Below are 24383 nucleotides of genomic sequence, written 5' to 3'. Positions count from 1 at the left end.
CCGCATGAAAAACCCCCTAAGTAATGGTCTCAAGTTGCAGTGGGGGAGGTTTAGGTTGGATATTAGGAAAAACTTTTTCACTAGGAGGGTGGTGAAGCACTGGAATGAGTTACCTAGGGAGGTGGTGGAATCTCCTTCCTTAGAGTTTTTTAAGATCAGGCTTGACAAAGCCCTGGCTGGGATGATTTAGTTGGGGATTGGTCCTGCTTTGAGCAGGGGTTTGGACTAGATGACCTCCTGAAGTCTCTTCCAATCCTGATATTCTATGGTAAGCTTATTTCTACCAGCTTAGGTTAAAAACTTCCCCAAGGCACAAATCCTTTCCTTGTCCTTGGACGGTTTTGCTGCCACCACCAAGTGATCTAGACAAAAATTCAGGAAACGGACCACTTGGAGTCCCTATTTCCCCAAAATATTCCCCCAAGGCCCTTCACCCCTTTCCTGGGGAGGCTTGAGAATAATATACCAACCAATAGGTACCAAACCCTTTTGGTTTTTAGGACACTAAAAATCAATCAGGTTCTCAAAAGAAGAACTTTATTATAAAGAAAATAGTAAAAGAATCACACCACAGTTACAAAAAACAGGAATAAAACTACCTCTTAGCATAGGGAAAATTCACAAGCTAAACCAAAAAATAACGCATTTCCTTGCTTTACTTACAATTTTTGTAATCTTAGATGCTCATTTCAGGTATGTTTTTAGTAGGAGATGTTTTTTCCTGCCCTGGTCTCTCTCCCCGTCCAAAGAGGGAACAAACAAAGAGAGCATCAGCCCGCCCCCCCCCCCCCCCCCCCCCACGCCTTCCCACTCCCCTCCAGATTTGAAAGTATCTTCTTTTCCTCATTGGCCCTTTTGATCAGGTGCCAACTAGGTTATTTGAGCTTCTTACCCCTTACAGGTAAAGATTCAGTACAGCTACCCAGGAGGAATTTTATGCTACTCTTAGCTGTATGTTTGACACCCTGGAAAAGGGATTTATCATGTATCCTCTACTCTTGGACCTAGGATACCAGAATATAATGCTTTCTAAAATTCAGCATAAAAAATGTATTCATACAAACAATACTTTTCAGAGTCAATAATTATTTCAGGAGATCTACTTCCTCCTTATTGTAATTACAAAGAGATCTGGAATGCTTCAACCAGTGGTTGATCTGGGAATGCCTGGCTTTATTGCACATAGCGATTTTAAGATGGACATTAAAGCATCATTGTCACAGTGAAGCCAGGGAACTTTCCTGCATGTTCTCATAAATAGAGGCACTGGCATCCACATCTAGTGCCTTCTCAGAGGTGAGTCTAAGGCCTGGTCTACACTACGACTTTAATTCGGATTTAGCTGCTTTAATTCGAATTAACGCTTGACCTGTCCACACAACAAAGCCATTTAATTCGAATTAAAGAGCCCTTTAATTCGATTTCTGTACTCCTCCTCGACGAGAGGAGTAGCGTCAAAATCGGTATTGTTAATCCGAATTAAGGTTAGTGTGGCCGCAATTCGATGTTATTGGCAATTCAATGTTATTGGCTACCCACAATGCAATGCTCTGGAAATCGATGCTACTACGGTAGCTTGGACGCACACCACCGAATTAATGGTGCCTAGTGTGGCCGAATACATTCGAATTTATAAAATCGGTTTCCTAAATTCGAATTATATAAATTCGGATTAATCCCGTAGTGTAGATATACCCTAATAGTAGCTATTGCACTACTAGTAGGTGCAGACTTGGTCCCAGATGGAAGCAACCATGACAGTGTTATAGTTTGGGATGTTTCATTCAAGGGCCCTTTTTAACGTCTGTCCACATCTTGATGTTCCTGTCTTTGGAGGAACGGCTCTTTGAGCCAGTGGAGTTGATGTCACGATTGTTAAACATAGTTCTGTCTGAATAGATCAATGGGTACGAATTATGTTCTGATTAACATATTGTACTCAATCTTTGGGTGATATCCTGTGTTAAATCTGGCAATGCTTGTAGCTTTTGATGTTGGTCGTGCTACCCCAGTGGAGAAGCTACTAGAGGGACAGTGTCGGAAAAAAACGTGCGGGTTTTGCTTTTCATGACATACTGTCCATTTTATGGTGCAAAAGTAAAGGGGTAAGGAGCATCAGCACATTTAGAGTCAGCTCAGGAACACCATCCGGGCAGAAATGCTCCATATCAATATTTTGCAGCGTTGGAACTTTGCGTTCAAATCTCGGTTTATTTTGTCTTCTGGTACTGGTGTAGAAAGACCATATCAGTGAATTCAAAACTCTGGCACACGTTTCAGTAGATCTACTTCTGTGGGCATACACTTGCCTAGCATCCATACAATAAACTAGTCTATTGGGAAAACACCCAGCTTCTCTAAGGAATGATATAGATATCAAGGTGGAAAAAATATATTTTTTAAATCAAATTTTAAAATTTAAATTGGATTTTTTATTAAAACTAACCTAGTTATAATTAAATTTGAAATGACAACCTATGTTAAGGCCTGAATTTATTGTAATTTGTTAATCATTTGAATTAATTAAAAATTATTTTGTATATATTTGCTGCCAACCTTTAAAGAAAGTCAGACCACTGCACTGGTGGAAGTCACTAGCTAAGCACCTGGTACGAGGGATTGTTGAAGTGCTAAACCAGCTTTTTGACATCAGTAGCCTCATCTGCAGGTGCAAAGCGAATATTTTCTTTATTTTAGTTTATTCAACTAGTTCAGCTCGCTGACTAGTTCAGTAAAAGTTAAGAAACCATTTGGGTGTTGAAAAGGCAGGAAAGCTTGTTTTCCTCTTCCAGTCTCTGAATAAAAACCAGGCGTGAGAGAAGATCTACTAGTTCTAAAATTTTTGAAGGGCGCAGTGATCAGAAACTGTTAAATTCATTCACTACAGATTCTTTTGTTTAATAATTGTTAGTTTTAAATGCAAAACACATTTTTGATAAACATTTTTCTAATGTATCCAGCACATAAAGGTAGTTTCATTTAATTAATAAAAAATGAACTTTTTGTACATTTTAATTGAATTTTAATTTCTATCCAAATAGAGCTTAACAAAAAACACAAATAAAAATAGTAAATAAGAAATGCTTCATTTACCAGTTTCTAACCAAATAACCCCAATTTATTCAGATTCTTAATTTTTACTTTAATTGCTTAACTGCATAGATATAGCATGTCCTCTTGGTTAGCAAACAGAAACACTAAATTTAGTGCAAAAGCTCTATTTAGTTGCAAATCAATGTGTTGTGATGGTTATCAAGCTTTCTTTAGGAAAATAACTCAAATACAAATGCAAAACAAAATAAAAATCTATTTAAATCAAGGTTTCCGTGTTTGCCAATTGAAATCATGATTAAAATTAATCCACCCTAATAGATTTCTCCTTTTTTTTTTTTTTGTCATAACTCTTTCTTTAATAAGGATAAGCAGACATTCCATGGACTTGATTAAAACTCTCAAGTATTTTTTTTTTTTCCCCATAAAACTATACCACTTAAGCAAATCTCTGCTTTTTTCCCCTTCTGCTTTAAGGTCCTCAGGAAGGCAACAAAAAAAAATTGATATTCCATTTTAGTTTAGTGTACCTATCAGTATGTTAGGACTTGAGGCATAAAGACCCTGTCCTTTGAGAATAAGAGCCTTGTTGATTTGAGGCATAATTGCTGTCTGGGCTGAAAGAAAATTGGTCTTTGTTTCCAAGATGTGCCAAGCTGCCACTTGGCAAGATTGGTGGTTCACCATCTACAGTAACTCCTCACTTAGTTGTCCCAGTTAACGTTGTTTCGTTGTTACGTTACTGATCAATTAGGGAACGTGCTCTTTTAAAGTTGTGCAATGCTCCCTTCTAACGTTGTTTGGCAGCCGCCTGCTTTGTCTACTGCTTGCAGGAAGAGCAGCCCGTTGCAGCTAGCTTGTGGGGGCTTGGAACCAGGGTGGACCGGCAGCCCCCTATCAGCTCCCCGCTCCCCTAAGTTCCCTGTGCTGCAGCTGCCCAGCAGGCTATCAATTGTTGGCAGTTCAGCTGTCCCTCCCCCCCACTGCCAGGTGCTACTCCTGCCCAGGGCCGCCCGGAGGGGGGGGGCAAGTGGGGCAATTTGCCCCGGGCCCTGCAGGGGCCCCACACGAGTTTTTCGGGGCCCCCGGAGCGGGGTCCTTCACTCGCTCCGGGGGCCCCGGAAAACTCTCGTGGGGCCCGGGCCCCCGGAGCTTCTTCCGCTCCGGGTCTTCGGCGGCAATTCGGCGGCGGGGGGTCCTTCCGCTCCGGGACCCACCCCCAAAGTGCCCTGAAGACCTGCGGTGGGGGGTCCTCCCGCCCCGGGACTCGCCGCCGAAGCGCCGGGTCTTCGGCGGCAATTCGGCGGCGGGGACCCCCACCGCCGAAGACCCCAGACCCCCTGAATCCTCTGGGCGGCCCTGCTCCTTCCTTCTGCCTTGGAGCTGCTCCTAGATTCCTGCTTGCTGTGCAGGGGGGAAAGGGAGGGGGCTAATATCAGGGTGTCCCCCTCCCCCCTGCTCCTGCACCCTGCTTACCCCTTCTCCATATAGAGCAGGGGGGGACACAGACGGAGAGAGACAGAGAGCTTGGGGCAGCAGCTGCTGTCTCAACTTCCTGATCCACTTAAAAAGACAATGCACTTAAGAGTAGGTCAGCTTACTTAAAGGGGCAGTGTGCATCTCTCTCTCCCCCACACACAAGGTGTGTGTCTGTCTCTGTCTGCTATGCTGTCTCCCCTCCCTCCTGTTCGTGCTGCCTTGATGAGAGGCTACATTAACAACAATTGTTAACCCTTGAGGGCTCAGCCGAGTGCTAGTTCATCATTTAGGAGCAAGGCATTCCCTGGGAAATGTCCCTCCCTCTTCCACCCTCTAACCTCACCACCTCAACCAAGCTTCACAATCATCATAGCTGTGAATGGTATTAAATTGTTTGTTTAAAATTTATACTGTGTGTATATCTATATAATATATAGTTTTTTGTCTGATGAAAAAAATTTCCTTGGAACCTAACCCCCCCCCATTAACATTAATTCTTATGGGGAAATTGGATTCGCTTAACATTGTTTCGCTTAGTCGCATTTTTCAGGAACATAACTACAGTGTTATGCGAGGAGTTACTCTACTTGAAGTATATTTGTGCCTAAGTTGATACAGCGTTCAGAGTATCAACTATTACCATATAACTACTACTTCCTCGGTCTGGTCTCAATGTTACCTGTCTTGGTAAGGATTGGAGAGATTCCTGTACAAAGTGTGTGTTCCAGAGTGGAGATGATATAAGTAGAAGAGGAAACTTTTTCCTATCTGTTTTTCTATGTAGCCTCCCCCCTTCTGAAGCTCTGCCAAGCTGCATGTTAGTCATTTTTAGGCTAAGGGTTATGTTTCCGAATTTAAACAAAGTCCAGTCTTGTATTAGGAAAATATTTAAAAGCTTCTTTAAGAAATGGATCTGATAAAGCAGCTGTTGAGGTGATGCCTGAAGTCAAAACCTTGTCATCAGACTGAGTTGTCTGACAGCTACTTGCAAACATCCATTGTACAGGTACCATAGGGGAAAAAAATCTATTGTATGTAGTATAGAAACATTTGGAGTTGTAAAAGGCCGTATTTTTGCAGCATTTTTATAAAGGCAAAAATTAGGGCTGTCAAACAATTTAAAAATCATGGTTAATTGTGGTTTTAATCACACTGTTAATAGAATACCATTTATTTAAATATTTTTGCATGTTTTCTACATTTTCAAATATAGTGATTTCAATTACAACACAAAATACAAAGTGTACAGTGCTCACTTTATATTATTTTTATTACAAATATTTGCACTGTAAAATAAATAGAGAAAATAAATATTTTTCAGTTCACCTCATACAAGTACTGTAGTGCAATCTCTTTATTGTGAAAGTGCAACTTACAAATGTAGAATTATTTTTTTATATAACTGCACTCAAAAACAAAACAGTGTAAAACTTTAGAGCCTACTAGAGTCCACTTAGTCCTATTTCTTGTTCAGTCAATCACTAAGACAAACATATTTGTTTACGTTTATGGGAGGTCATGCTGCCTGCTTCCTATTTACAATGTCCCTGAAAGTAAGAACAGGCGTTCGCAAGGCACTGTTGTAGCCGGCATTGCAAGGTATTTACGTGCCAAATATGCTAAACAGTTGTATGCCCCTTCATGCTTCAGCCACCATTCCAGAGGACATGCTTCCCTGCTGATGATGGCTTCCGTTCAATAATGATCCAAAGCAGTATGTACTGACACACGTTCATTTTCATCATCTGAGTCAGATGCCATCAACAGAAGGTTGATAATCTCATATTGATACCTTCTTTACGTTTTGTCAAATCTGCAATGAAAGTATTCTTAAATTGAACATCATATGCTGGATTGTCATCCAAGACTGCCATAACATGAAATTTGTATGGCAGGATGTGGGTAAAACAATGGAGCAGGAGAAATACAATTTTCCCTGAAGGAGTTCAGTCACAAATTGTCCGAAGCATGAAGCAGCATATGAATGTTTAGCATATCTGGTACGTAAATACCTTGCAATGCCATAAAAGTGCTGTGCGAACGTCTGTTCTCACTTTCAGGAGAAATTGTAAATAAGCAGGCATCATTATCTCCCATAAATGTAAACTAACGCGTTTGTCTTAGCGATTGGCTGAGCAAGAAGTAGGACTAAGTGGACTTGTAGGCTCTAAAGTTTTATATTGGTTTGTTTTTGAGTGCAGTTATATTAAAAAAAAAATTCTACATTTGTTAGTTGCACTTGCACAATAGATAGATTGCACTACATTACTTGTATGAGGTGAATTGAAAAATATTTTATTTTACAGTTCAAATATTTGTAATAAAAAACATAAAGTGAGCACTGTACACTTTGTATTCTGTGTTGTAATTGAAAAGCATATATTTGGAAATGTAGAAAAACATCCAAAATGTAATAAATTTCAATTGATATTCTGTTATTGTTTAACAGCGCAATTAAAACTGTGATTAATTGGCAGACCTACAAAAAGTACTTTCAGGCCAAATGCTGCATGCCTCTTCAGAGTTGAGATGTTTCCTAAATTAACATGTTCAGCTTCATACTAGTTACTGAGACCAAAATGTTTGTGGACATATATATACATGCAAAAGACCTTTCTGAAAAAAATTATAGCTAGTTTTCTCTTATTGGAATGTGACTATTAATATGTACTACTTCTGTCTGAATCCGTATACTGTAAGTTAACAATCTACAATATAGTATGTTTGAACTGTATAATTCTGTAGGGAAAATATTGACCATGTTTTGACACGAATTTTGTTCTGAAAATACCAAAAATGAATAAGCCAGGATATTTTCTGAGGAAAAAAATGTATAGAGGACGCCTTCACCTCTCCTTCCCCCGACCTCCAACCAGGAAATTAGTTTGGAGGCAATTTTTCCCCTTGGCTAGTGCATTTAGTCTTTCCACTAATGGGTTTGGGGTAACTTTTTCCAGCCCCGATTTCCAGCAATGAAGATATTACCATAAGATGCATAAATGTTGAACTTGTGTCCTCTGTGACTTAGAACTGATTTTATTTGCTTGACTTGAATTATTAACAGGCAGGAGCCAATTAATGTGAACACTAATGGTTTGGATTGTTTTTGAAGTTTGGTTTCTCTTTATTTAGGGAGTAACTATTCCCAGTCAGAGACGCTATGTGTATTACTATAGTTACCTGTTAAAGAATCACCTGGATTATAGACCAGTGGCACTGCTGTTTCATAAGATGATGTTTGAAACAATTCCAATGTTCAGTGGCGGAACTTGCAGTAAGTACCATTTACTCCATATTAATGGATCTTATCTGCTAAAATGTATAGGTATTTGAATTTGTGTATAGTTAACTTACGTAGCTCCTTGTGATTGAGGCAACATACTAATGCCATTACATAGCAGGGCCAACTTACCTTTTTAAGCAGTAGGATGTCTTAGCAGTATAAAGAACTTTGTTTAGAGTCTTGGAATCTGTTGGGTTCAAATCCTGGTAGGAAGGGGCTATGCACTCTTTCATCCTTGCAAGAGTTCCAGGTAGTCTGTGTGGGATTTGTTTTACACCACCTTACAAACAGGTGCTGTTTCATTAAACTTTAAATTGGGAAACATTTAAAGTTGTTGAGAAGTTAAAAATGCATTGTTTTGGTTCTACAAAAGTCAATTTAAAACACAGCAACATTACTGAAATAATACTTACTGATGAAAAATAAAGTTTTGGTTCTGTGAATGGTACATAGACTCTCAAATGCAATGAGATCCCCATGATTGTTGAACCAACTCATGACATTTTTCTTCTCGGTGGTCTCTAAAATATGTGATTCTATTGGATATGTTATGTCTATTTGCTTCTTTCTGAAGGAAGGGCTTATTTCAGAGGCTTATAAAGTAACATATCTAGCCAGATGTAAGTCTGTCTGATTTGCGAATAGGCTGTATATTGGAAAGCAACTCAAGTCACCTGACAATTTCTTCTTTAATGAAAATCTGTATTCACCTTTGTCTTTGAGACTGCAGTTCAAAGTAATGACTGCATGGTAGCATGCATTCATTTTCTATTAATGTACAAAAATGTTGCTTTCTATCATTTCGGTATTGGAATTACTGTAAAGGGCAGTATACTGAAACTAATGCCATTGCAATACACAACCTGAACATACATAGACTTAAAAAAGTAACCAAGTGCAGGTTTTTATAGCAATACCTAAAAACTAGCTTGATTTGCAGGAACAGGAAGGGAGGAGGCTGTCTGCAAACAAAAAAGAGAAACCACCAAAATGGTAAAGTGAAGATTGCACAGATATATTTTGCAAATATCTGTTCAGCAAAATTCAGGCCTCATCATACAAAAAGTTAATGTTAAGTTTTTAAATTATCCTTAGATGGCTTTCTACATTAGTAATCTGCATATAAGTTTAAACCTGTACTTTTTGATACGCTTCTCTATTACGTCTACTCCTGGTGAGTTAATGACTTAGACAAATGCATTGAAATACCACAATGTGTTTTCCTCACAAAAGTGTGATTTCTATGAGGTTTTAAATTGCATTTCAGGTAGCAAACCTGTAATTGACTACTTCTTGAATCTCTGTATGTTCGGTTTGTACCTGTTGTGATGGTATTAACTTCAACAGGCATAAAGAGCTAAATATTACCACCCCTTCCACGAGTTCTGAGGCCCCTGACTCAGCAGGATCAATGTGGTTTTTCTGCAGAAAGAGTGGTGGTGGCAGGATTTGAAGACCCTGTATGTGAGGGTTTGAGGGAGGAGATGCAGTTGCAAGTGTCATGCTATTCAGCCCTGTAGCTAGAGTGCTCTGGCTGTAGACTCTAAAATTCTGAGGCTGCAATAATAGATTCAAAGTTGCTTCACAGTCAAGTTCCCCAATCCCTTAGATGCCCAGTGAACAGCCTGGATTAGATATTAACGGATAGGATTTGACCTAAAGTGTGTTTCTTGTCTTAAAAGTGATTGTGATAAAGTTGCTGGATTTCATGTTTTTCTTTCAGTAATTTCTAGATCAAGTATGCTTAGTTTACAAGTAAAAAAGATTTTCTATCCCTGCAGACTTAACTTGAGTTAAAAGTTAAATTGCAAATGTTTTATGGATCGTTGCTAGCAGTAAAGTTTCTGTGGGCCGGATTAATTCAGATTTCATAGCCCTGTTGTCATTGTCAGTGTGTCTGTACATTTGTCGAGGTTCACATTTTTGACACAGTAATTGGAATTTAGTTAACAGTTCTGTTTACGTGTAAATCAGAATAGAATCCAGTTTATTCTGGCACAACTGTCTTGGCTCTGCAGTGCAAACAGGATTAAAAGGTAGAAAACTTACTTTTGTCATTAAAATAAGCAGACACTACTATATGTGTCTTGAATATACAAAGGGATCAAACTATTAAGAAGTTGCCATTTTTACATGGTCACTTCTTACCATAATTTTATTATAAATTAGAATGTAGAATAAACTTCTAAGCCTCTTACTGTGGTATCATAGGTTGAAATTCTGACATTACGAGAGTTACAGGATTCTACTAGGCAATGTTTCTATGCTTTAATGATTTGAAAGATCTTTCAGAAAAGTGGTGGTTTATTTTCTTGTTTACCATATCACAGTGGATAGTTCTAAATACATACTTTTAAAATCTGTTGTACATATTGTAAATGATAATTGTGAGTCTAACCCAGGTTTTGACAGTTAAAAGGTATTACCTGTGAAATAATACTCTTCTGTGTTTTACCATGCAGATCCTCAGTTTGTGGTATACCAACTAAAGGTAAAGATATTTACATCCCCTTCAGGACCCCCAAGACGAGAAGATAAATACATGTACTTTGAATTCCCTCAACCATTGCCGGTGTGCGGTGATATCAAAGTAGAATTCTTCCACAAACAGAACAAGATGTTGAAAAAGGTTTGTTCTCTCCATCGAGGGAAACATTGTAAAGGTGCAGTGCAAGTAGGAACTGGGTGCTTCTGTTGTAGGGCTTGGGTCTATTAGGAGTTCTTTTCAGTGGCGAGGGTAGCTGCAGAGTTGAAGCCTCTGACGTCTTGTTTGCCAAAATCCTGACTCCTGCCACAAAACTAATACTGGCTAGTTTGAGAACCCTTTTGAAAGAAGGATAGATAATGTGTGTGGAAGGTAGGTAAAAATTATGCTAGAGAGGTATGCATGCAATAGCATAGTTATGGGGATACCTAACTGAAAGAGGCAGTCCTGTTCTTTTTAAAAAAAAATGCCTGTACACTCTTATGTGGTGGATTAGCTTTCAGAGAAGCTATGGAGAAGCATCTAAAGTGCTAACAGGCATCTGAGATCTTAGTTTATGCTCATCAGGAGACAGAGGTAAAATAAGTTTGGGGTTTTTTTTTGGTTTGACCTGTATAGGGGAGGGAGTAGTTGAGGGCAAAAGGTAATGTTTAGATTAACTTGGAACACTTGCTTTTCACTCTTTTATAACCAATTCTGTATTTAATTGATAGCCATTATTACAGTGTCACAATACAGGGGCAAGATTTGCTGCCCAGAGGAGCTTAGATTCTGAGTTAAGACAAAGCATAAACAAGATAGTACTGGAGTAGTTTAGGAGACAAGAATGCAAGAGATTGTAAAGCAAGGAGATGCCATCATTTTATAGCCAAATGCATACATCTGATGTCTGTGAATAACGTGTATGCAATACATTGTGGTGGGATATAAAGGTTTTATCAGCTAAATTTGTGGATGACTAGATTACTGACAATTGGCAAAGTTACGAACAAATTATGCATGTCATTCCAAACAAGCGTTAACCTGTGTACTACTCCACCATGTATCCTGTATTCACTCTGTTACTGTTTTACAAATACACCTCTACCCCGATATAACGCTGTCCTCAGGAGCCAAAAAAATCTTACCGCATTATAGGTGAAACCGCGTTATATAAAACTTGCTTTGATCCGCCGGAGTGTGCAGCCCCCCCCCCCCCCCCCCCCCCCGGAGCACTGCTTTACCAGGTTATATCCAAATTCGTGTTATATTGGGTCGCGTTATATCGGGGTACAGGTGTGGTTGTGAATTTTAAACTTTTGTATTTAATTGGGACTATTTCTTATTTCTCACCTGTTAAACCAGGCACCTTAGTTCAGGAGAAGCTACACAGGGCTCAGAGAGCTATCAGAATTTTCTAGAAATGTTTAAAATTCCTTTTCTGAACATAAAAAGTAATGAATATAAGGCACACTGGTAGGTGTGGAGAAAGTAGCATCAAGGGGACTTCCAGTTGTATAGACTAGTCTAAGAAAGGTGGACATATGGGAAATAAAAAAGAAAACAGAGGTAAGAAGAACAGGAGTACTTGTGGCACCTTAGAGACTAACAAATTTATTAGAGCATAAGCTTTTGTGGGCTACAGTCCACTTCTTCGGATGCATAGAATGGAACATATATTGAGGAGATATATATACACACATACAGAGAGCATGAACAGGTGGGAGTTGTCTTACCAACTCTGAGAGGCCAATTAAGTGGGGGGAAAAAACTTTTGAAGTGATAATCAAGCTAGCCCAGTACAGACAGTTTGATAAGAAGTGTGAGAATACTTACAAGGGGAGATAGATTCAATGTTTGTAATGGCTCAGCCATTCCCAGTCCTTATTTAATCCTAAATTGATTGTATCTAGTTTGCATATCAATTCCAGCTCAGCAGTCTCTCGTTGGAGTCTGTTTTTGAAGTTTTTCTGTTGTAAGATAGCCACCCGCAGGTCTGTCATTGAATGACCAGACAGGTTAAAGTGTTCTCCCACTGGTTTTTGAGTATTATGATTCCTGATGTCAGATTTGTGTCCATTAATTCTTTTGCGTAGAGACTGTCCACTTCTTATCAAACTGTCTGTACTGGGCTAGCTTGATTATCACTTCAAAAGTTTTTTTTCCCCACTTACTTAATTGGCCTCTCAGAGTTGGTAAGACAACTCCCACCTGTTCATGCTCTCTGTATGTGTGTGTATATATATTTCCTCAATATATGTTCCATTCTATGCATCCGAAGAAGTGGGCTGTAGCCCACGAAAGCTTATGCTCTAATAAATTTGTTAGTCTCTAAGGTGCCACAAGTACTCCTGTTCTTTTAGCGGATACAGACTAACACGGCTGCTACTCTGAAAAGAGGTAAGAAGGAGCAGTATCCTTGTCTTACTAGATTTATCTTGTGGTTTCCTCTTAGAAGAGTCTTAAAGTATAAGGAAATGTATTTTAAATGTAAACTTTAATTTAAAAAATTCTCTTATAATATTATATGTACACAGTTCTCATGCCTGAATCTTAGCTCTTTAGCACAAGCTTGGAACTCTTGCTTTTTTTTTTTTTTTTTTTTAACCTTTGAGAGCAATTGGGTGAAAGTTTGAATGTAAGCCAGGCACCCTACTGGTCATTTCATGCCAGCTCCTCCCTGGTATAATTGCTGTCCTTCCAAACTGATGTGAATGTTTTTATATTGCCTCTGTTCAGCCAAGGTGCCCCCCACGAGGTCCAGCATGTCATCTGCTATTGCTTCAGGATTCTAGTGATTCTTGTTGGGTAACTTGTTAATCTTTTGTGCTTCCTTCCAGCACAGTCAATTATAATACTAAATTTGTAGGTTCCATGGCACTCTTATCAGTGCTTTTTTTCAGCACAGACCAAGAACCCTTTTCCGCCCTCCTCTGCAGCCTGGGGCACGGATCACTTGCAGGTTTAAACTAGTGCAAATGGTGAATTCTCTGTAAATTAAACTCTTTAAACCATAATTGGAGGACTTCAATAATTCAGCCAGAGGTTAGGGGTCTAGGAGTGTGTGGGTGAGGTTCTATGGTCTGCAAAGTGCAGGAGGTCAGACTAGAGGATCACAGTGGTCCCCTCTAACCTTAAAGTCTGAGTCTATGAGAACCAGGGAGGACAAAACTCTATGCCAAGAAATAAGACCCACTTCCCTGGTCAGACTGCTTCCTGCATCTGGCGGAAAACCTCTCCCCATTGCACTGCAAGGAGAAATCACCATGGTCTGCTCCCCGAAACTCTTGTCCCGCTTGTTGATTGCTCTACACCTTGTGTAGCCATTAACACCAGTGCAAAGTGGGTGTGAAGCACTACCATTCTTATTTTTGGTATTATTTCGTACCTGTGCGAAATAACACCCCCTGAACGCAGGAAGTTTCAGTGCTGTAAAGCGCCAGTGTAGACAGTGCACCAGCGCTGGGAGCCGCACCCCTCCTGGAGGTGGGTCTGCACTGAGACCACACAAGGCACATTAAAGTGCTGCCGCGGCAGTGCTTTAGTGCTGCCAGTGTAGACTAGCACTTAGGCCCTTAGATTCTGCCAAATTACAAACTTGCTGATAGCCTACCTATCCAAGAGGTTAAGGAGCAGCAGAATGAGTGAAGAAAGAAAACTTGAATATTAGTGGCAAAAAAATAGGTACAGATAGTTTTGGTATTCCATTGCTGTGTAGAAGACAAGAGTTTCTTCTCCTCTGTCATGAAGGCAACGAAGTGAGGCCCTGTAGGTCTTTTCCAAACTCTGAATTGCTTTGTATGCAGACTGCATCTGCTCAACCTCAGGGCTTGTCTACACTGGCACTTATGAACTCAATACTGCTTGTTAACTGCTAGTGTCCTGGATCCCCTCTAAGGCTTCAGGGAAGGGTATTGAGATAGCATTTTTTGCCTTGCTTGATAACCACCTTCTCTCCATGGTCAAGGGAAGTACACCTGTGCTTGTTCTGGATCTGTGGCATTTGATACTACTGATTACCAAATACTCCTGTCCCAGCTTCAAGAAACTGCAGTGTTAGCAGAAGACCCCTGAAACGGCTCATATCCTTCCTAACAAACCAAACTCTGTTAGTCATGGCAACACTTCCTTCACTTCCAGAGTTCTGTAACGCTCTGTAACATGGAGCCCCATAAGGCTCAGTAATCTTCCACTTATTATTCAAATCTCAGCAGTCCACTGAGAGCTGGTGAAACAACACAAGCTGAAGTGCCAGCAGTATGCAGACACCCAGCAGCGCAACTTGTATGTCAGATGTAGATAGCAAATTCCCAGTTTTCTCAGTACTTAGCTAAATTCAGCAGCTGGCTAAAGCAGAACCCAGGCAAGGTAAAGGAGATAGTAAGAGGGAAATGCTTTGAACAACTTGTAGCCTCTCTAGCATTCTCCATTATCAAGAGCATCAGCTCTGATTAGTAAATCAGTCCACAGCTTTTTATCTCTTCTGTGCTATTGGATGCCTAAATAGCATGATATAAATGCCCACTTTCATCCTTCATTGTCCACACTATTTGAAACAAAGCTGGCCACAGTAGTGAACACAAACTTTATTGTTGCAACCAATTCTATATATCTATATCTATCTTTATATAGATAGGTATAAAGCAAAAAACCTGAAAGGGCTCCAACAGGTACAAAAGTCAGCAACACAGGTTGCTGTTAACTCTTCATTGGTACTCTTCTTTGGGCACTGGCTTCCCATTAAAACAGAATGCAGTTCAAGCCTTCTGTTGCTGATATTCATAATCCTCCATGGGATTTGACCCTTACTAAATCATAGGTTACCTCTCTTCATGGCCATGATCTCCCATGAAACTATCATCCAGTTGGTGAGTGCAGGACACTGACCTTTAATAGGAGCTTGCACTTAGACTATGGAACTCCCAGAAGCAGTAACAGTGGCCATAAAACTGGCAGCTTTGAGAGAAATACAAAATTTGGAGATATACCCATCTCATAGAACTGGAAGGGACCCTGAAAGGTTATCGAGTCCAGCCCCCTGCCTTCACTAGCAGGACCAAGTACTGATTTTGCCCCAGATCCCTAAGTGGCCCCCTTAAGGATTGAACACTCAACCCTGGGTTTAGCAGGCCAGTGCTCAAACCACTGAGCTATCCTTCCCCCCTCCCCAAATTTGTGTCATCTTAGCCTTTCCTCAGTTTCTTTGCACACACATTTAATATTTATGAACACACACATGCATATGAATACACAAGACCCTGTAAAGCTAATTAAGATTGTTCTGTTCCTGCAGATAGAAAGGAAGAAAGATTAAATGCTCAAATACTAAAGAGATGGGATGGGGTTAGGGGGGAGACAAACAAAGGGAGAGAATAGAGAAGGAAGGCAAGCATCTTGCATTGCTTACAACCCCACTTGCCTTAAACTAAAAACCATGTAAAGTCTTGATCACTAGCAAGACCACTACCATTGCCTGCTTCAAGAATGCTTCCATCGGTTTTTGCAAAGTTGTTCTATAGTCTTTTAACCACAGATTTAGAAAGTATCCATCATTGCTTACATTTGGCCTCCAAAAAAAATTTCAGTTCAGACTGTCCATGCTTTAGACCTTGTTTTCAAGGTAGTGGAGGCCACTCTCCCTTCACCCAAGATGATTTTTTTTAATGATATCCCTTATTGGTCAACTGAAATTTTTTCCTGGTGTTTTGCCCCTGGTTTCTGTCTTCAAGTACAGTAGAATCTCAGAGTTACGAACACCAGAGTTATGAACTGACCAGTCAACCACACACCTCATTTGGAACCGGTAGTATGCAATCAGTCAGCAGCAGAGACCAAAAAAAAAAGCAAATACAGTACTGTTAAATGTACACTACTTTAAAAAAAAAAAAAAAAGAGAGCAGCATTTTTCTTCATAGTAAAGTTTCAAATCTTTATTAAGTCAGTGTTCAGTTGTAAACTTTTGAAAGAACCATAATGTTGTGTTCAGAGTTACGAACAATCTCAGTTCTTGAGGTGTTCATAACTCTGAGATTCTACTGTATATTGGCAGTAGGAAGCCTGCAAAAGGTGGGTCCGTTGCTTCCAGGTTTTAAATGGACCAATTAAGGAAGATAAGGTCACTGCTAGATGCTAAATGACTTCTTTGCATCAGTTTTCCTAGGGTGTTTGCGAGATACCTACCCCAGACCTGGTCTTGTTTATTTTTCAGGCATATATTTTTATTGGCCATCTTGAATTGCCTTACCTTTCTGGAAACATTGCCTTCTGTGCAGTTGAATAAATGGAAGTGGGTGACACTTAAAGTCCAGTAGGGGATTTGGCTCACATTCTACTGCAGTTGCTTTTGTAAGGGTTAAAATAAATCTTACTAATTAAGGTAGTTCTACCACTTTGTGCTAAGGTGCTAAAGCTTGAGAATCCTGAAAGGTATGGTCAAAGAAGCAGAAGTCCAAGGTGAGTAAATTTTCCTTATTTGAACACTGTACCTTACTAAAAATAAGTTTCACTTGCTCTGATAGACTTCAGTTAACTTTCTCCTTGATGTGTCTGAAGAGCATTTTCAGTAACTTGGAAGAGTTAATTTAGCTCCAGAACCGCTGAATATTGTCTACGTCAAGGACAACGTATTTTATGAAATGAAGATATTTTGTCAGTTTTCCTGTCAAGTTATGTAACTGTTAAATAGTCCCTTATAAAGAAGAGGGATTGCTAAATGACCCTAGCATTAAAAGTGGTGGAAACATACCACATAGCACTCTTAATCTTTTAAGAGTACTGTGTAGACACTGAATGTCAAAATTAAAATATTTTTACATATGCAATTCTAGAAAGAAGACTTTACATTTTTCTCTCTCAATTTGTACCTATTTTAAAAGCTCCAAGAACATGTACAGGATAAAAAGTTTAAAGAACATTGAAAACTAACAAGTCAAATGGACACCTTCCTTGAATAGCCCTACCATCCACACAGGCAAAGGATTAAAGATGTGATCAAATGGAGATGGCCATCAGTAGAGCCCATGCAAATCTGCGGATATCCGCTTTATACCCGCGGATATCCGCAGACCATTTTTCCAGATCGCAGCTTGGGTGCAGATACAAATTTTGTATCTGCACAGAGCTCTGCAGCACACATCTCAAGCTCCAGCTCAGCTCTCTGAATCGTGCAGCAGCAGCAATAGCCCACTGGGGATTCTGGGAGTTGTAGTCCCCTGCTTGCTTGGATGGAGGAGGTAAACTACAACTCCCAGAAGGGAATGCGACCGTGTGCTCCTGCGCAGTGAGCCAAGCGCAGCTGTGTGTTAGAGCAACTGCAGCTGTGTAGGGGTGTCTGAGCACCAATGGGAAGGTGGCGCTGCACACAAGGGCCCAGGATATAGTCTCTCTGCCTGGAGCAGGGAAGACGGTACAACAGGGGTGGTGGGCGGTCCCCGGGGAGAAGTGGGTGGTGCTTGAGGGTTTGGCACAGCCCTGCGTTATTGGTGTGAGGTGACCTGTGGAGCTGTTAGCAGAGCCTTGCAAATGCGCAAATATCTGTGGTTATTTGCATCCACGGACAATTTATGTGGATCATGTATCAAATGCAGATACAAATTTTTGTATCCGCACAGGGCTCTAGCCATCAGGGCATAGCATAAAGCCTGATCCAGTGGATTTGAGCTCAGAGCGACCAGGGGAGTGGACCTAGTTCCCAAGTTCCAAGAGTGACGTGCCCCCAGTTCAAACATCTTAATCTAGTGATTGTTCACCATCACCTCAGCTAATCTAAAATGTTGGCCATGTAGGAGAGTTTCTGTCCAGTATCCAAGACCCAGACAACACATGACTTTCAAGTTGTAGATTTCCATATGTAATTTCACCTGGAAGCTAAAGAAAATGAATGCAGCCTTTGGATGACAAATGATGTATACTTGTTTGATATTGTTGACTGAGTGGGGATCCATGTTCTGCAATATATTGAGTCTTCAAGGCTAACTCCACTTGCAGTGCATTCCAGTAATCCAGTTGGGAGATCCACAAAGGCATAGATGACATCAGTGAGGTACATTAATTAGAGGACAGTGATAATTCTCTAGCTAATTGTACATAAAAGCAATTTTGACGCTCATTGCCACCTGTCTCCCAGTTAGGGATCTGCAAATCCAACCTTGATTTCAAATTTCCTTGAAGGTGGGTATATCTCTCCATAATGACGAATATATACACATGCACGGGAGGTTGTGTTTATGCAGATGTATATGTAAAATAGTAATGAAACAGTTGCAGAGATGAAATACAAACCTAGTGAAAGATTCTTGCAGCATAAGGAATGCTGAATTGGTGAAGAGCCACCGCAGCTTCTGTGCTACCCTCAACCCTTCCAAATCATCAGCACTGTGGTGTGGTCTGGAAGGGTTGGGCATTTTTTTTTGGGGGGGGGGGGTTAGAAATGTATCTGATTCCATCATGTTATATGGGCACTACTAAAAATACATAGTTTCATTTGTTCAGAAGGAGCCCAATCCCAATTCTACTCATGTATAACACCATTCAATGCTTGACCATGGCTTTTTTGTGGACACACACCCCTCTCGCTCCCTTCCTCCCCCCATTTTGCCAGTTCATTCTTCAGGATAACTATTATGGGAAGGGCTGTAGAAATATTAAAAATTGCTCTGCATTTTGCTCTGGAGGTGGTAAAATCCGTTTTGAGTTTTATGTCAGAAGGGCGGGGGGGGATTCAAAAGGGAAGTAAATTTGTCATGGTGGGTTTCAGGGAGAGAAGCAATCTTAGAGAGAGTCTGGACCCAGACTTTAATGGCATTGAAGATCTGGTATTGGTTGGCCAGTATGGAGGAGAAAACCAGATGTGGACATTACATATATTAAGGGGTTATAAAGGTTAAGTTTAATAGTATCTTAACTTTCATCAGAGATTTAACCCAGTAAAGGATAGAACATCTTTATAGCTGCTTGCCTAGGAATGTATGTGAAAAAAACAGGCATCTGCAGTAGTATCCCACAACACCTGTAATTAAAATCAAGAGCATAAATTATCGGTACTTATTAGTTGTATGTTACATCAGTGAATGTATAAATCAGTCTGAGATTTGGATTAAATATTTACATCTGTTTGCTTGTGCATACTGGAACACTGCAGTGCAAGATAAAGTGGTTTATACTTTTTTGCAGGTAATAACTATTCCCTGCTTACTGTCAAAGGCAGATCATTTGGAATGCTTAAGAGAGAATGTTTCAACCTTGATTTGATCAGTAGATATGCCAGCAAATATAACTGGGCATCTCAATAAACATGTATATTACTTTCCTTTCTTTTCAGAAGGTCTGCAAATACTTTTTTCCAGGGGCTCACCTCCTGTTCTCTCTCTTTTTCCCCTTCTCCCCCTCCCTCCCCCCCACCATCTTAGCAAACACTTGCTTTTAGGTGATCTACACGAGGGAATAAAATTAATCCTTTTCAGATATTTTCCGTATTAAGTGTTCTTTCTTACCAAAACTTTTTTCATATAAAATTAAGAAAAGCAACACATTCTATTGAATGGAACACTAATTAAATTACAAATATTAAAACAGATGTCCTTCACTGACTATCAGTGCTACTGATCCAAGTAGCCTGGTAAGGATTGTCTGTTAGGAAGCAGCTACTGTATGTATCTGTGTACAAAATAAATTTTTGTTTTATATGCCTGGTAACTAATTTCTTGGCAGTTTTTGCTACTTGTACTAAGTTTTTAATCTCCCATTTTGTATATTTGGCCATTTAATTTATTGAAGCCTTTTTGGTTTATGAAAGACCCTTTTAAAAAAATAAAATTATTTGATTACCTGAGGAAAATCCATGTGGTGATTAATATAGATAAGATCTGTATGTTATGTAGGAAGACTAATGAAAATCTACTTCCTGACAGTTGATGTGCCAATGATGTAGTATTGTCTAGATTTTTATGCCTTTCATGGTTTGGTATTGTTAAACTCATCAATTTTTAAAAACCAGATGATGCTTGTATTCAAATAAGATAATATACCATCTGTAAATACTAAAGCAAGCTTGCTTTTCCCCACAGGACAAAATGTTTCACTTTTGGGTAAATACATTCTTCATAGGACTGGATGAAAATTCAGACAAAGTAGAAAATGGGAGTCTAGTTGGAGATCAGGAACTTGATGGTATTTTCAGCACAGAACGCTCAGATAATGACAAGGAATATCTAATCCTTACGTTAACAAAAAATGATCTAGATAAGGCAAATAAAGACAAAGCCAACAGATATTTCTCTCCAAACTTCAAGGTAAGTATTTTTTAAAGAGCATAGAATAAACAGAATTTTGAAGAGCTGCGTGTAGTTATTTAATATATACTGCATTATCAAAACATGTTTATCTAGGAACCATTTGTTACATAACTTTCTAGACTGAGGCAAGTAATATATCTGGATATGTCATTGCTTAAGTTTATCTGTTTAAGAATTCAGTAACTGATTCTGGAATTATTGCAAAAGAAGGTGGTAGATTTTTCAGGAGTTAAGATATCATTTTTTTTAATTGTAACTTTTGTCTTTAATTCTGAAGAGTTTCTTTGATCAATTTACACAGCATAAATTATGAATATGGTCATGGTCTGAAAAATTAAAACACTCAAACTTGACATATCTACTCTAGCAGCAAGTAGGAAACCTCAGGGATATAATAGTCTCTATGTTGCTTGTATTTCCTCTTCATGGGCTGACAAGTGGATCCACCAGCTCTACCCTAAATATTTGATGAGTTGAGTTCCTTGGTGTGCAGGATTGCATACTTTCTGCTTCCTGTCTCAGCATTTGTTCCATAATCTGATTCTGTTCATGTCACTCGGAAGCTTGTGTTTTAAGTCCTTGTCTCCATTAAAGAAATGTCTGGTTCCAAGAACCCTTTGGTACTCTTACTTGCTTATAAAACTTTTGTTCCCACACACACATTCTGCAAATGACCCACAAATGAAGGAATATGAAAATTATGGGGGATCACAGAACAATGTGACCAAATATTGTTTGGATTAACTTGCTTTTAGTAGTTTTCTGGAATCTATTGCTCTCGGAGCTGTTTGAAACCGAAGAGGTATTGCAACTGAAAAGGTTTAGAAGAGTGCTAAAGAATGATGGTGATATGGCTAACTGCAGTGATTCAGAATACAAATGATTGATGCATGTACAGAACCACTTGTGCTTAAACCAAGTCTAGTAAATTAATTCATTTCAGTTCCCAAGTGTAAACGTAACTGTAATTTTATTAATTAACACTGTTTACTTCAGTGTTCAACCTTGTTTTAAGTGAATAGACATGACTGAATCCTCATGGGGAGTGTATTTGTGGAAGAAGATGCCATTTCTATATATTATCTTTCTAGCCATAAGACTACTTTTAACTGAGGATGCTTCTGCTATTTGGAAACATCACTACAATATCCATCTGTTTTAACCAGTATTTAATACCCACTGATATATAAATTGTATAAAGATGGGTAAAGGGAAAAAGGATAATTGGTAGTGACTAATTAATAGTGCCACGAAGGGCACAATAGTGATTGTAATTGGGTGTTTCTTATTGCTTATGATTGTGGTGGGAACGCCTAACGGTCCCTTCCTAAGGTACTTGTTTATTGACATGGGTTCATGACTCTTACCATTTGTGCTACTGAAAAATTTGTAAGTGTTTTAGATTTGGGACTTGGAATTTTGTATGCCAAAAGTTTAATATCGAAGGTTGTATGTAGTTGGAGGTTTTTAAACAAATGTACATGGTAGAATGATTTTAAAGGACCTATGTGTTTTGGCAATCTCTAAAGCCAATACTGTCATCAAGATTACACTACAAACTTTTTTGCCATTATATCTATTTTGAATAGGGGTATGATTTGTGACTGACGTAGCCATGCTGGCAAAAAACCCCAGTGTAGGTGCAGATTTACCAGCAATACTGTGCTTTTGTTGGCTTAACTTATTTCACTAGGCAGAGCTAGAATAAGCTTTCTGGTGTAAACTGTGTCTACAGTAGGAGCACTTTACCAGTATAGCTATACTAGCAAAGCCTTCCAAGTTTAGGCTTGGCCTGTATTGTCTCAACTACTTTAAGAAAGAAAAGCTCAGACTATATTAACTTTTTGTTTTCTTCCTTTCCTAGGTGAAGCTATTTTTCACAAAAACAGAGGAGCCATCAAATCCAGAGGCTAGCAGTTCTGCTTCAGTAACACCGGACGTTAGTGACAATGAACCTGATCATTATAGATATTCTGACACCACTGACTCTGATCCAGAGAACGAACCTTTTGATGAAGATCAGCATACGCAGATTACAAAAGTCTGAATATTTTTTTTATCTGGGAAAAAACCCCACAAAGAGACAAACTTGAATAAACTGAAAAAGGACCTTTTCAAATGGCAATAGAACACTGTGTCAGATTACCAATTATAGGAACAATTCTTTCCTGACCAATCTTATTTTGCCCTATAAATCTACAGGGTTTGACACTTGTTGTCCAGTTGAAAAAGGTTACGTAGCTATGTTATGTATATACCTTTTTGTGTCAAAAGGACATTAAAATTTCAATTAGGAAATATAAAGATGGCACTTTCCCATTTTATTCCAGTTTTATAAAAGTGGAGACAGATCTGATGTGTATGCGTAGGAATTTTTCCTTTTGTGTCGGTCACCAACTGCAGTTGGGGGGGGGGGAAAGCTTTCTGATATACAGGTTCACATCCTGCCCCTTCCTTTGCACTTAAGTGGCAACAGATAAGTCCGCAGTTGGCTAAGAGAAGTTTCTAAAGGGTTGTACTACATTCTAATGCATGTATTCTGGATAGGGGAATGGAAAGAAATGCTCTGAAAGGAATATATTATGCTGGACCCTGGACTATGTACCGTATCCGGCTACTTACATGCACCTTTCTTTAGCATGCTGCAGTAATTAATCCTGGACGTTTGAGGAATCGGCCGCTGTCACTGCTTGTTGTTTGTGCATTTTATTTTTTTAAGCATAATGGTGCTAGAAAAGGCAGCTAGAGGGAGTGATTCCATATAGGGGTACAGGAATGAACCTTCCACAACATCTTAAAGACCCACAAATGAAGGGATATGAAAATAAGGGGGTCACAGATAAGAAACACAGCAACAATGACTTAACCATACAAATGTGGAGGCTATCAACCTAAAATGGGCTTGAAACAATTGTTCTAAAAAAGACAATGATTTATTAAATGTTTTTCTCAATTGTAATGGCTGCTCCATCTCCTGTGTAATCAAGGCCAGTGCTGGAAGTCGGATGCTATTAGTACATACATCAGTCAACATCTTACACTTATTTTATTAGTTTTTCAATCATATACCTGCTGTGAATGCTTCATGTGCTGCATTGCAAACTTTTTTTCTCATTAAATATAAAATATTTTATAACAGTGCACGAGAAACTTCAATTTGAGATTCTACAGGTTAGTGTTTATTTTGAAGATTTATGGATGCATTTATTCAATCAAACAGCTGTCAGCCCTTCCACCCCTTTGACCTTACACATTCTATTACATTCATTACAATGAGTTTTGCAGTTTTGCACACTTTTTTTTTAAATGTCATTAACTGTTAGGGAATTTTACTTGAATACTTAGTACCTACAATGTTTAAAAAGAGACATTACACATGGTATAAAGGAAACCAGTCTTGCAATAAATTCTCAACACTGCACAGATATAAAGATGTGTACTTTTTAAAAGTAGAACATGTCCCAAATATTCTATCTGTTGTTTGCTATTAAAAGAATTAGATATCCAAACTGGCAGTGTTGTATCATTCCTTCATAAGGATATAGCCAGAAATAGGGATTGAGCTTCACTTTTGAATATTATGGTGATTGACATGCCCAGACTGCAGATAATTTAACAGAGTACAGCTACTGTTGAATACAGATATGAAGAAATTTTTAAAAATTCGGTTCACTATGAAATACACCATGACCTTCAAACTTTTGGAATATCTACCCCAAAATTACACTTTATGGTGTAAAGTCCAATTTTAATTAACTTACTGATGCCGAAATTGTTCATTAGCTGTGTTCTTACCGAGTTAACAAATGAATCT

General features: G+C 39.1%; 1 protein-coding gene across 1 annotated transcript in view; it reads left to right on the top strand.

The window, feature by feature from the left end:
* Window positions 1-22899, top strand: part of PTEN (phosphatase and tensin homolog) — a 102074-nt gene extending 79175 nt beyond the window's left edge. The window contains exons 6-9 of the mRNA XM_065407616.1: window positions 7663-7804; window positions 10276-10442; window positions 20342-20566; window positions 22434-22899. Coding sequence (XP_065263688.1) covers window positions 7663-7804; window positions 10276-10442; window positions 20342-20566; window positions 22434-22616 — 717 coding nt within the window. The 3' untranslated portion in view covers window positions 22617-22899. The remainder of the gene's footprint in view (window positions 1-7662; window positions 7805-10275; window positions 10443-20341; window positions 20567-22433) is intronic.
* The last annotated feature ends 1484 nt before the right edge of the window (window positions 22900-24383 follow it).

This window comes from Emys orbicularis, chromosome 7 (genome assembly GCF_028017835.1).
Source record: "Emys orbicularis isolate rEmyOrb1 chromosome 7, rEmyOrb1.hap1, whole genome shotgun sequence".
NCBI lineage: Eukaryota > Metazoa > Chordata > Testudines > Emydidae > Emys > Emys orbicularis.
The sequence above is the reverse complement of the archived record's forward strand: the minus strand, read 5'-3'. Positions and strand labels throughout refer to the sequence as shown.